Source organism: Carassius gibelio, chromosome A21 (assembly GCF_023724105.1).
Source record: "Carassius gibelio isolate Cgi1373 ecotype wild population from Czech Republic chromosome A21, carGib1.2-hapl.c, whole genome shotgun sequence".
Lineage (NCBI taxonomy): Eukaryota > Metazoa > Chordata > Actinopteri > Cypriniformes > Cyprinidae > Carassius > Carassius gibelio.
Genome location: NC_068391.1, coordinates 4,642,722 through 4,656,390, shown reverse-complemented (window position 1 = coordinate 4,656,390; position 13,669 = coordinate 4,642,722). Strand labels below are relative to the sequence as shown.

Here is a 13,669-nt window from a genome sequence, read left to right as displayed (position 1 = left end):
ATTTTATTCAGGAATTTAAGATTACATAAATAATACATAACTATCGATCTAAACAAATCAATAGTCTTAGGTCTGAAGTTCTCTTAGACCTAAGAGTAACCCCATGGGATTAATAGCTTAGTTTTAGCAAAACAAGAACGCCGCATACGTCATCAAGTCCCGTTCCTGCGGGCAATAATAGTCTGTACGTAAACGCTCGTGCTTGGAGGATGTTGCAGGAGTTTCCAACCAAAGCACTGAACCTTTCTCAACAAGCTGAACCAGACAATCATGCAGAAAGAACACAGCTAAAACAAACTAATGTTCCATTCACACTGAGTAGAACATGCATGTTTTTTTACTCTTATATCATTTGCCATGCATTGTACGATTGAGAGGCTGCAACGACTGAAGCTGAGAATCATAATTTGTGTTCTGCTGAAGAAACAAAGTCACCTACATCTTGGATGCTCCGGGGGTAAGCAGATAAACATCAAATTTTCATTTTTGGGTGAACTATCCCTTTAAGCCACATAACAATATGATAACCAAGTGATAAGCCAAGTACAGAATCTTCTCTATCACTCACTCTATCATTCCCCATGCAGAAGTAAGTAAAAGGGCTTAATGAGCAGAATTAGAGCTCTTTTGTATGCATCTATGACAAAGATGCTGATGAAATGCTTTTAGAGGGACTTGATAAGGAAGGCTTCCCCCATGAAACCTGTACCATTCGTGCTGCAGACATGAATGAACTCAAATCATGTGAGATGTCAGATTCCATGTATTGACACACAGTGGTGGGCCCTTTTTGACATGGGGCACGCAGTGTACAAAGGGGTCCCAGAGATGCCTGAGGGCGTCTGACATTTCTCGGGACCCAACATGTCATGCCATCTCCATCAAAATAATCACAAAGGAGTTTCCCATAAATAAATAATGTTTAAAATCACATCATCTTGTTCCTTTCTCTTTTAATGCTTTTAGCGTCTTTTCTAAGTTCACTCTTGAAATCATGAATTTCCTGGTTTATGCTTGCTGTGGCTGGTTTGGTGCTAGTTAACCCGCATGATCTTTCTGGTGATGCAGGTGGACCAAGAACCTCTTGCTGGTTAAGCTTGATAATAAGCCTAGGAAAAGTTTGTGGTCAGTAACATCTTTTAATGATCAGTTGCAGAAAAACTTCAGGAAAACTTCAGTGTCACATGATCCTTCAGACATCATTCTATTTCTAAGATGCTGATTTGCGATTCAAGAAACTTTTCTGATTACAATCAACGTTGAAAACAGTTGTGCTGATTATTTTATTTATTTTTTATGGAAATGGTGATTGTTTTTTTTGTTTTTTTCAGGACTCTTTGATAAATAGAAAGTTCCAAAGAACAGCATTTATTTGAAATACAAATCTTTTGAAACATTATAAGTGTTAACACTTTAATGGATCATGTTTATGTTTATTTATGTTAATATGATGACCTGTTGTAGGATACCTTTGTGAACTGACTTCATACATCCACCTAAAAAGAAAAAGTGATATAAAAGTGATGTTTGTGTGTGTGTGTGTGTGTGTGTGTGTGTGAGGGCTCTCAGGAGGCCTTTGCTCTTTTATTTGGAGTGTGTTTTCAGTGCAGGTGTGTGGAAGGGTTACTATGGTACAACACCTGAGCTATCATACATCGTCACAACAACAGAGGAGGGTCTTCCCTGCACAGGTTACCTCAAAAACAACTTCATCCACTCCTGAAAACAGTTTGTTCACCAACACAGAACTTCACTCCTCGGCTCTCAACAAGGTAAGACACTTTTCTCTCTTTGCCAACAAACTTCAGAGCTCTGTTCATATTTAAAGGAAAGCTGATAATGTATTGAAACTGACTTATTTATTTGTAAAATTATTTTAACCTCTGCAAATAAATTGTAATTTGGCTGTGTGAGTACCATTGTGGGATTTTGACATTATGGTACTGAATGATTTTTATATTAATGTGCACTAGTATTGACATTCTGCTATGTCCAGAAAAATGCTATGATACTTTGGAAGTGTTTGTTAATAAATATAGCAATCAAACAGTTATGTCTGAGCAGCAGCGGGTCGGTCTGAACTGGATGTGTGTCATACCTGCTCCACAGGTGCTCTGCAGCAGAAATGCCCAGTAAACTGGAGGGAGCCATGGATGCACTCATCACGGTCTTTCACAACTACTCAGGGAGCGAGGGAGACAAATACAAACTCAGTAAAGGAGAGCTGAAAGAACTTCTTGACAGTGAACTTACAGACTTCCTCACGGTTAGAGATCAGAATTTTCACAACAAATTTCAAAGCTCGAGAACTCTAGCTCTTTCTAGCCTTTACCACAGTTTGCGTGTTATTTATGAGTCTGCATTGTCAGATGAATACAACTAATCTTAATCCAGACTGGAAAAATATAAGCAAAAGAGACATACCAAAACATTTTTATGTATGCACATTTATAAGAATGTACAGTAAAATGTAATAAAATATATGCATTTAGTTTTTTATTCTTCATTTATTGATAAATATAATTTCTACAATGTAATAATCATCATTATTAATGTTATTATTAATAATAATTACAATATACAATATATAAGTATGTGTATGTTTCTTAATAAATATAATTTATGAATTAGCATTGCTCAAATCAAAAAATTCAAAAGCATGCTTTTAAGAGTGAAAATGTGTAGGTTTTTACCATAAGGAAACATAATATCTGACCTAATTTTTACATTTAACTTTATTTAATTAAAAAAAAAAAAAAAAAAAAAAAAAAAAACTGCATGAAGTTACCAGATTAAAAAAATCATAGTAAATTTATCACAAATAGGGCTGCTAAGGAGTGGAAAATTTCCAGTAAATTTCTGGAAACTTTTCAAAAATCCATGGAAATATATATGTAAAAAAAAATCCTGGAAAGTTTCCAAAATTTCTGGAATATTTCCCAAATTGACTGGACATTTTCCACCTGTTTGCAATCCTAGTCACAACCAAGGTTTATTTAGATTTTTAATAGTTTATATAGAAATCCAGTATATTATGCTATGGATATTTTTGAATGCATTTGCAACCCTTTGTTGCAAGCATTTATGGTAAGTGAGCTCTATTTTGGTTTCCTCATCAGGAAGTGAATTTAAATCATGTGTATTAAATAATCTTCTGACCTCATATCACATGAGAGCTGTTATATGAACACACACAGAGAGCGAGAAAGAAATCTCTTGGCATGCAGTTCAAAGTGCTCACTTTCCTTCAAGAAAACAGCCCATAACATCACCTCACTGACTGCTTAGTCAACTGTACATAATGCTTTAATGCCATCTATTAAAACTGAAGATCTCATCTTGACTTCCAGCACATACCCTGCTCTTACTGCATGCATTAATATGGGAGTGAGTGATGTTGATTAGTGATAATTATTTTGTTAAATGCACAACAAACTTTTCATGTTGTTTACTGTGTTTGCGTTGAATTCATTTCCTGTGTTCACAGGCGTGTAATTCCAGCTCTCACACTGGGACAGGCCACTTGCTGAGTTGGCTGAAAATCTGAGGAAATGCATTAAATTAATTATTTCTTTCCCATCAGACACAATTTCGTTCTATAAAAATGACCCCATTCATGATCAGGAAACTTTATCTGAACCTCAGTGAGACAAAAGTTCAGGAAAACAGTGCTTGGGTCAAACAGCGTCTCTGATGAATCCATACAGATCTTTGGGGATCTGTGTGTGTGTGTGTGTGTGTGTGTATGAGAGAGAGAAAGACTCTACAGGATCAAGAGGAAAATAAGTTGCCTCTCCTCCCTCTTTGACTGAATTTCATAAACCTGTAAGGAATTATTTTAAACGTATACTCTTTTTATTATAAAAATAATCCTGTGGAAACATTCTCTAATTTTAATGCAATACAGAAATAAATACAGATTAATAAACATATTATTAATATACAATATACAATATTTAACAGCACATATTTCATTTTAGTAAACATAAAAAAATCATTTATATGTATATATATATATATATATATATATATATATATATATATATATATATATATATATATATATATATATATATATATATATGCACATATACACATATACATATGTATGTGTGTGTATTTTGTTTGAATAGAACATTTTGACGTTAACTTTTGCTGTAATGTGTTCATTCTGTTTTAAATAAAATATTATGCTAATTTATACTAATGATACAGTTAAATGTGAAACAAGTAAAAAAAAAAAAAGAACAAAAAACTGAAAAGTAGATTGTTTTGATTGCATTAGTATTATGAGGACGAATGTGCTTGATTGTCATGCAAATTACATCTCAATGTAACAAAATTGTAATGTTTTTCCCCCTGTTACGTAACATAATTTCTCATTTTCTTCATTTAATTTTTGGGATGAAATATTAGCTGGATGTGTTTTTCTTGAGATGGGGTCTCCGTTGTGCACGCATCATCAGAAGGAGGCATCATCCTGAAATAGACTGTCACCTTTGACCTCTCTCTCGCCACAACAGACTCGTCCACGCTCTCCTGAGAGTGTGTACTGTAACATTAGGAGGCAGAAAGAGTAATGCGTGAGATGTTAAACCATGTCTGGTGGCTTCGTGTGTTAACCATACACAAGTCAATCATTCAGTGGAGCCACAGGCCGATGGAGTCTGATGGTTTTAAAGTCACGGTTCATCAGTTACCAGCTTCAGGGACCCACGGCCACTGGGTTTTGCCCAATCGTGCTCACGTGGAGTGAATGTCAGGGTAGATGGATGGATATCCATGAGATGGATCTGATGATTTTTTTTGGACGGTGTGGAAACAGGCTAACAGGATCAGGGAAAAAGAGTTCGTGCTCAATATAAAAACAAACATATACCCAACATTAAGCAATTTCTATAAGAAATCAGTATATGTTCCATAGAGGTTTTATCAGATTGTGTTTGTTATTGGCCACAAAGGACCTGTATTTTAAGGCTGAATACAACAAATCTTAATTCAGACTGGACACACTTTAATGAAAGAGTCCTACAAAGCAAAATATTGTATAAAAGAATATATTTTTTAAATTATAAATATTTGATTAAATCAAAACATATTCCTTTTTAATAAAATATTATTTTTAATGAATACAATTTAATTATATAAATTAATATTAACATAAAATAAAACAATTTTTTTAGCATAACTAAATATTTATACAACAACTATAGATTCATAAAAAAAATATTTTTCAAATTCATAAAAGGAATATATTGTGTATGTATGTATGTATATATATATTTAAGGTTTAAGAATTGTATTATGTACTTTTTCATGTTATAATCATTTTGATTATATATATATATATATATATATATATATATATATATATATATATATATATATATATATATATATATATAATCAAAATGATTATAACATAAAAAAGTACATAATACAATTCTTAAATCTTAAATATATTGTATTTATATGAAAATACAGGATATATCCTATTTTGACTGATCAGCATTCAGTGGCGTACCATGCACAATATAGCACACATACGTTTCAAGCTGAGCTGAGTTGTTGTGTTTGTTTTGTCTTTGTTTAGTCTCAAAAAGACCCCATGCTGGTGGAAAAGATCATGCACGATCTGGACTCCAACAAAGATAACGAGGTCGACTTTAACGAGTTTGTGGTGCTGGTGGCGGCGCTGACAGTTGCGTGCAATGACTTCTTCCAGGAACAACAGAGGAAGAGAAGCAAAGACGAAAAGAAAGGCAAATGAAAGGGATGCATGAACGTACCTGCTTGTGTAATGCTCTGTGATGCATTAAACCGTTTGTCATGAACCAGACCACGTCCTTATGTTAGCCATTTACTGTCAATCCTTGGTTTATATCAAAGGCATTCATTACATAATAATAAATTATTAATTTCAATTATTTAAAATGACTTGTTTTCTGAAATGAAAAGATGTACTTATCAAAAGCTGGACTTTATTATCCTATACCTGTAGAATACAATGGATCTGACCTCTGCTTCTATGTCCATTAAATATATTATATATACAATCTATTAAATCAATAACATTATCAGAGCTGAATCATGTTGTTTTTCTCATTTCATTAGTGCACATACAGCTTCCCATTAAAGAAAGAAATGGTTTGGGAAACAGTCTGCTGTATGTTATGATGTTTTAAACTGTAGTGTGTCCACCAAGGTTGCTATTGTTAACTTAAACTAACATTTTGTTAATTGAAATAAAAATTGTATATATTTATTTATAAGCGTTAGATTAAAAAAATACTGTCTTGGCAACTAACGTAAATCATTTTATGTTGAAGCACTAAAATACTGAATGAAAATAAATAAAAACTAATACTGAACTAAAACTAAACTGAAGTAAAAACCTAAATAGTAATTTTTTAATAACTATTTATGTAATAAAAAGAAAAAGCAAAAACTACTAGAAATAATAAAAGCCCATATCAAATATAAAAAAGTTAATGAATAATAATATAAATAAAAGTTAAATAATGCTGGTGTCTAGTTATTATTTCAAATATAAAAATGATTTTTTTTTATTAAATATTTTTTATTTATTTTTGTGAGAATTAAATTTTTTTAACAAGCCCAAACAAATAATGAGTACATAAAAAGTAAAAAAAAAAAACACAGCTGAAAGAACATCAATTTTCTTCATCGCACAGTGAATAGAAGGTTAATTCAAGTGCATTGAATTATTGCTGTGCTGTTGTTCTTTTAATACTGGCATAATTTTCAGTTTTGGGTAAACTATCGGTTTTACGGTTATGGGGTTTGTGATTTCTTTTTATTGGAATTTTGCCCATTTAGATGATATTGATCCAGGAACACATAATAGTTTATCACTCTGGTATCAGCACTATAAAGCTAAACCATGCACTAGACGACCATGTGTTCTTGTGCTTTATAGTCCATCTTAAAGGTTTGAAGTGTCTGTGTTGAGAAATACATCAGACAAAAGGCACAATATTTAACAGATGTCTTGTTTTCGCTCCAAAACATTGCTGTGCTTCAGTAATGACTTCAGAAACCTTTCATTTCCGTTGTCTGTCCCTCAGCAGTGCGCTTCATCTTCTCTCTACAGAGCACTTGATATTCTCTCCAGAGCTCGACTCTGTCTGACGCAGTTTCTCCTAAACGATTACCGTCTCTGTCCCATGCACCATCAGTGATAAGAGCAGTGTGCAACTTCACTGTGTAAAATGTCCTTTTAATGAACAGGCACATGCAGTAATTGCATTATGCCATTACTATAAGAGTTAGATTTTTATGAGATGATTAGAAGACGTCTCAGGGCACATTTCGAACTGAGGTTCATACATTTTTTCAGCCCAATGACAAGTTTAGACTGGATTCAATATTATTAAAATAAAATATTTAGGGCTTTTAGTCCATGTGTGGTAATTTTGAAGCATAATCTATAAGCTAGTGTAGTCTTAAACAAAAAAAAGACAGTATTATAGTTTAGATAGTATTATAGTTCAGAAATATATGTCCTCTCTAAAGCTTTTGAATAATAAAATAATAAAAATTAGTATTTATTATTTATAAATGAATTTATGAATTTATTTAATAATGAATAATTTAACTTGCTTAATTTGAAAAACATGCCCAGTTTATAGCCTTAAAAATTATAAAATAGAATACTAAAGTAAATGGAAAAATAAAATCATAATTATAGATATTAAATAATAAATATTTCTTTTATTTTCATATTTTGTTTATTTTAATGATGAAAACATGTTGATTGTTTTTATTTATAGAATACAAATAATAAATATGTTGTATCAATTATTTACAAATGTATTTATTATTATATATTCAAATATGTATTATTTATGAAAATGATTAGAATATTATTCAACATTATTATTATTATTAATATCAACAAAATTATAATTATTATTATTAATATTATGCAACTTAATAAAAAAATATTTACATATTGTTATTGTTTGGAATAGAACAAATGTTTATATATATATATATATATATATATATATATATATATATATATATATATATATATATATATATATATATATATATATATATATATATATATATATATATATATATATTTCTGTTAAATATTTAAATGTATATCCTCCTTATAGCCCTAAAAATAATAAAGTATTATTTATATAATATTAAAATAATAAATAACATGCATTTTTATTATTTAATAGTTAGCAATTTAGTTTTTATTATTCGTAGTTATATGTCATATTTGAACTGAAGGTTTATGATATTGTTAGAAAGATCTATTTCAGATGTAGAGTGTGCATATTTTCTTATTTTGTCAACTATTTACATTTTATCAAAAACAAAAAGTGGATCCCGTGGCAAAAAACAAAAATAATCCACATCCAGGCACTCACATAGGAGGCAAAATATAAAAAGCCTTTATTGTAAGACAGGGCTACATGTTAAAATACACCATTGCTAATCAGCCCAAACAGGCCTTTATCAGGGTATTATTTACATTAGCCTATAAGTCACTATCACTGCATATTACGGTTTCGCAATAATGACCCTCCTGTAAAAGAGGCTTGTTTCTAGATCTCACCTCGGTCAAATAAAGGCTATGAAGGTTAAACTATCTGCCTTTGACATGCATTTGTCCTCTGTCCTCTTTGACTGGAGTCGACTTCAGCCAGGTGTCTAATGCTTCACACGCACACACTGTGATGTCGGCGATGATGCGATGTGATGTAAGAATGATACACGACCTCATTTCCAGAGGCTGTCGATCAACCCGGGTATTTTTATAAAGGACAAATGAAGATCTTGGCAGAGGAACGTGACTGCAAACCTGAGCGCGGAGACACGACCCGTAATATAACGCTTCAATGTGATAAACTGCCAGAGGGCTGCTATTTATGAAACGTCCTTCAGTAGCCGGACGATCGGTGTTACCTGAGACATTTCAGACATGTATAATAATAAATAAATAAATGCTCCACCAGTGCACCTTCTCTCGCTCTCTGGTTGCTTTTACTGTGGATGAATCAGTCATGATTAACCGTGATAGCTAAGATGAGATAATTATCTGTTGTCTCTTAATGGCCTCTAATTCTATTTGTCTTTTCCTCTTCAGCGATTCATCATTGCATCTTGTTTTTCTCCCCCTTCCATTTGTATCCTCTTCCGAAACACCTGAGTGGAAGTTCTCCCCTAGTAAATGACACCTTAATGCTTTAATGCTGGTTTAGATAGTAGTACACATTCGCTATTATGCATAGATGGATATTATGGGTTCTATATGATGCTATGCCACTGAAGAACCAAATTATGTGGTTCTTTTTATACAGCAAAATACGGTTCTTAATAAAAAAAGAGGGCTCGTTCATGCACAGATTTCTTCCGCCGAGCTCTGGGTGCAATCCCGTTGGATTTGTTGCTGTTTCCGCTCTCAGTGAATGAGTTCTGGGAGATGGTGTCTGAGATCAGGCCTCTGCTCCGCTGCATCGGTCTCCAGCCGTCTGCACAAGAGAGATGCTCACGTCAACAGCGGCCTTCACAAAGACAAATCCAGCCCCGTGAAGCTCCGTCTGTTTACCAGTGACAGCGATAAGAGAAAACTAGACGAAACAAGGACGAGCAGAGGAAGCGATTACGCCCCCTCTCGCTCTCCTTCCCACCGAACATGCCATTTATCACCGCACAGACACAAGGGTCAGACTAGGAGGAGAAGTCACGGTGTGCTATAACAGAGGTGCATGAAAAAGTGTGTGCACGGCCCTATTAAAACTCCACTCCGAGATCCATTTCCGGCGTGTTCCCACAGGACAATCACGATCACCACCCCTCATTCGGCCTTATCTAGGAGACTTTCAGACACTTCACTACCTCCTTATCTCTCCTCGCACACCTCCACTCCTCCGTCAGGCATTGCGTCACTCCCGCATCATCCACCGACTCTTCATTAGAAGTGAGTGATATGTCGGAGAGCTGGAGGGTTTCATCCATCTCGCCCACTCCCATCCTTCCGGACATCTGTAATCGGTTTTAGACCTGAGTTACGGCCCGCCGCTCTTTCTAAAGAAGAGCAGGTTCTGGTAAAACTCACTCTGCGGCCTGTCGCACACACTAGACCGCACAGATGGGTCATTACGCTGTGAGAGAAAGAGTATTTATAGCCAAAAATAATGAGGATTACTCACTTACATGCTATTTGAAGAGCAGACGAGGAAACGTCTTCAGAATACACACCAACAATGTACCTGAGACAGAACTCGGCTGATTACACTGATGCTATAATTATAGAGTAATTATGGAGTAATTCAGTTTTTTTTATTTTATTGAATCTGTTCTGTTTTTTTAGTATACCATATCTAAGCAGACTTTTTTATCCCTTCAGACAAGATTAAGAAATAAGTTCAGCTAGTGTGATTTATACGTGACATATATAATTGGTTACATTTTAGCTTAACACATAGAACTATTTCTTGAAATTAATTTATTATGTTTATTTTGTTATTTTTTTATTGTTAATTGGCAGTTGCACTTGATTAATTTATTATTAGTTCATCTGTGTTTTAAGGAAATTAATACTTTTAATACTTTTATGCAGCAATGATGCATTAAATTGTTTAAAGTGATAATAAAAGACTTTTACAGTGCAATACTGAAAACTCAGCTTTGATCACAGAAATAAGTTGTTTTAAAATATACTAAAATAGAGAACAGTTATTTAAAATTGTAATATTTCACAGTATTATTGTTTTTATTGTATTCATTTTTTATCAAATAAATTCAGCCTTGGTGAGCTTAAGAGACATCTTTCATTAAACATTAATAAAATAATGATAAACTTTTGAACAGCAGTGTAAATCCTTCATCTTTTAAGCATATTTTGACTGAAAGTAAACTGAATGCTACAGTACTTTATAATTATGCTATTTTTTTCGGTATCAATATGTCAGTAATGTCATACGTTATGCACTAAATATGAATCATTTTGAACCAAATTAGTCTGTAATAAAACTGATTTAAAAAAAAAACATATATAAAATATATTTGAGTTCACATCCAAGTTTTATTTTGTATATAAATTTATTTTGTATAGAAATAAATTTTAAGACTGCCTGTTATCCTTTATAAATGGCATTGGGAGTGTTTGGCTGAATCAGAAGTTACTGAGAAGCAGCTGATGAATCTGATTCTCAGCGTTCAAGCTGAATCTGACACAAACGCGTTGATTTGTTTCACAGATTAAATCAGATGAAGTGCATTTCTATTGATTAGATCTCCTCAACCCCAATATTTTCCCCTGAACAACACTTGTATACGGATGCACTGTAATTGACAACTTTCAAAAGTCCTCTAAAGAAAGCTTCTGAAAGTGACGTGAGGATGATGAGTGTGACGAAGGGGATGACGCTCATCTCTGTGGGGTTTGCCCTCCAGTGGCATGAGATGAAAGCACTTATCAGCGCCACCAACGTCACGTCACCCTGAGTTAGTACCAGTGTCTTTCACACCTTTATAGACTTTCACAGTAGGTGGACTGATGGAGAATGTGTGTGTGTGTGTGTTGTGTGTGTGTGTGTATGTGTGAGTTTGTCATGCTGAAGCCAAACGACTCAGAAAGGCTTTGCATCACTCATGGCTTTCAAACGATTGACTGAGTGTCCAATGTTATGCTCAAAATCCCATTCTGTGGACATGAGTGGACGTCACAATAATATCCTTGAAAGCACACACACACACACACCTGAGGCTAATGTGTCGGTTGCCATCTCAGCAGGATTGTGAGAAGGACTTGCTCAAGATGCTCCACTGCAGTGATTTCTGAGGAACAGATTGTTATTAATTTAGCAAAACCATTTTGGCTGCTCTCATTCAGCTAAAGGAAAAAAAACATATTTTTTTTAAATCTTGACATTTGCTTTACTGTCCTGCTTCCCAGACTTTAGAGTTTCAGTGGCTCTCAACCAAAGTCTGCAGTCAAAAGTCAAAGACCTCAATATGAAATCAATAATTTCTTTTTTTTCCAAATTATCTCAAAAGTTGGGGGGGGGGGGGGGTTGTAAAGAATTGATGTGACTGTAAAGACATTTATAATGTTATAAAAGATTTTTATTTCAAATAAATGTTTTAACTTTTTAGTCATCAGTCTTGAAAAAAATTCCCACAAAAATATAAAGCAGCACCAGTGTGATTTTATTAATAATGTATACTATTAAAGTTATTATTAATATTTTTAATTAGTTTTTATTTTTCTATTTTCTATTTTCATTTTAGGTAAGCTTAAGTAATTTTGCTGTGTTTCTGTGTGTGTGTGTTTTAAATATGTCAAAAAATTGTATTATAATTTTTTTTTTTTCATTTTTTTTTTTTTATACATCAAGTTAAACTATAGCTAGTTGGCAAATAGCTGAACATTTTAAATAAGTTTAGATTCATTTTATTTTATTTCAGTAAAAAATGGTTTTAATTAAAATTTTAGTGAACTGTAATTACCCTCATCAGCACAATCTTTCAACTGTTTTCAACCCAGATAATAATAAGAAATGTTTCTGGAGCAGAAAATCAGCATATTAAAATGATTTTTGAAGGATCATGTGACGCTGAAGAGGAATAAATTACATTTTAAAATATTAAAATAGAAAAGAGTTATTTTCAAATTGTTATAATATTTCACAATGTTAATGTTTTCTACTGTATTTATGATTAAATAAAATAAGAATAAGAATAAAAATAAGAGACATCTTTTAAAAACGTATATTATACATGCTATTCATATTAGTGCTGTACTAGAACTGTACATTAACAACTGCCTTAAATGTTTCTGTCTTTTAGGACTTTTAGGAGATACATCTGAGATAAAGTGGATGTTTAAGTTGCCTCTATGAGTGTATGTGTTAGATGTGTTTAGACACACACTTTATTCCCCCAGTGACTCAGATAGGAAGATGCAGTTTACCGCACTGATAAGACATCACAATGAATGCTGCTTCATTCAGCCGGCAGGAAAGAGTCAGTGTGTTACTCTTGTGTGTGTGCGTGTGTGTGCGTGTATGTGTGTGTGTGTGTGTGTGCGTGTGTGTGTGCGTGTGTGCGTTTGTGTTCATGGAGATATGAACAGCAAACAGGAATATAAACAGAGAAACTTGCAAGACCAAGTCTGATAACAACAGATACTGTGGAAATCAAACACTGCATCCCAGAAAAACCGGCGGCGTTGAATTTATCTAATTGATCGAACACAGACTTTAATAAAGGACATAAACAAATCCATAAAATAGAGTGTAGTCTCACAAAATTAGACTCTCAGTGATAAAGAACTAACTTGAGTATCTGGTTGTCTCTGATATAAAATGTATATGGGCGAATCTCACAAAACATGTCCACACTAATATAAAAAAATATATATTATTATTATTTATAATTTTATGTTACAGTTTATTTTATATTAATTAAATTGCAGCATATTTATATCAAATGCTGATTTTTTTTTGCTAGTTATGTCAGATCCCTGAATGGGAGTAAATGTTGAAATTAAATATTATGTCATATGTATATGAGTAAGATGAGAAAATGGGTAAATTGTTAGTTTTTAATATTTTGATATGTGAGATTTATGTGAGATTGTACATTTTGAAATTAATTTATTTTAAAATTTATTTTCTTC

General features: G+C 32.9%; 1 protein-coding gene across 1 annotated transcript; it reads left to right on the top strand.

The window, feature by feature from the left end:
- Window positions 1–1,561: 1,561 nt before the first annotated feature.
- s100z (S100 calcium binding protein Z) lies at window positions 1,562–6,070 on the top strand. Its single transcript, XM_052537598.1, has 3 exons — window positions 1,562–1,772; window positions 2,110–2,266; window positions 5,594–6,070. The coding sequence occupies exons 2-3, from the start codon at window positions 2,126–2,128 to the stop codon at window positions 5,768–5,770; spliced, it is 318 nt and encodes a 105-aa protein (XP_052393558.1). The 5' UTR covers window positions 1,562–1,772; window positions 2,110–2,125; the 3' UTR covers window positions 5,771–6,070.
- The last annotated feature ends 7,599 nt before the right edge of the window (window positions 6,071–13,669 follow it).

Bases quoted from the DNA above. Each gene is read 5' to 3' on its own strand.
- s100z (XM_052537598.1), top strand. From the start codon at position 2,126: ATGCCCAGTAAACTGGAGGGAGCCATGGATGCACTCATCACGGTCTTT. The intron at 2,267-5,593 runs GTTAGAGATCAG...GTCTTTGTTTAG, and splicing joins AACTTACAGACTTCCTCACG to TCTCAAAAAGACCCCATGCT.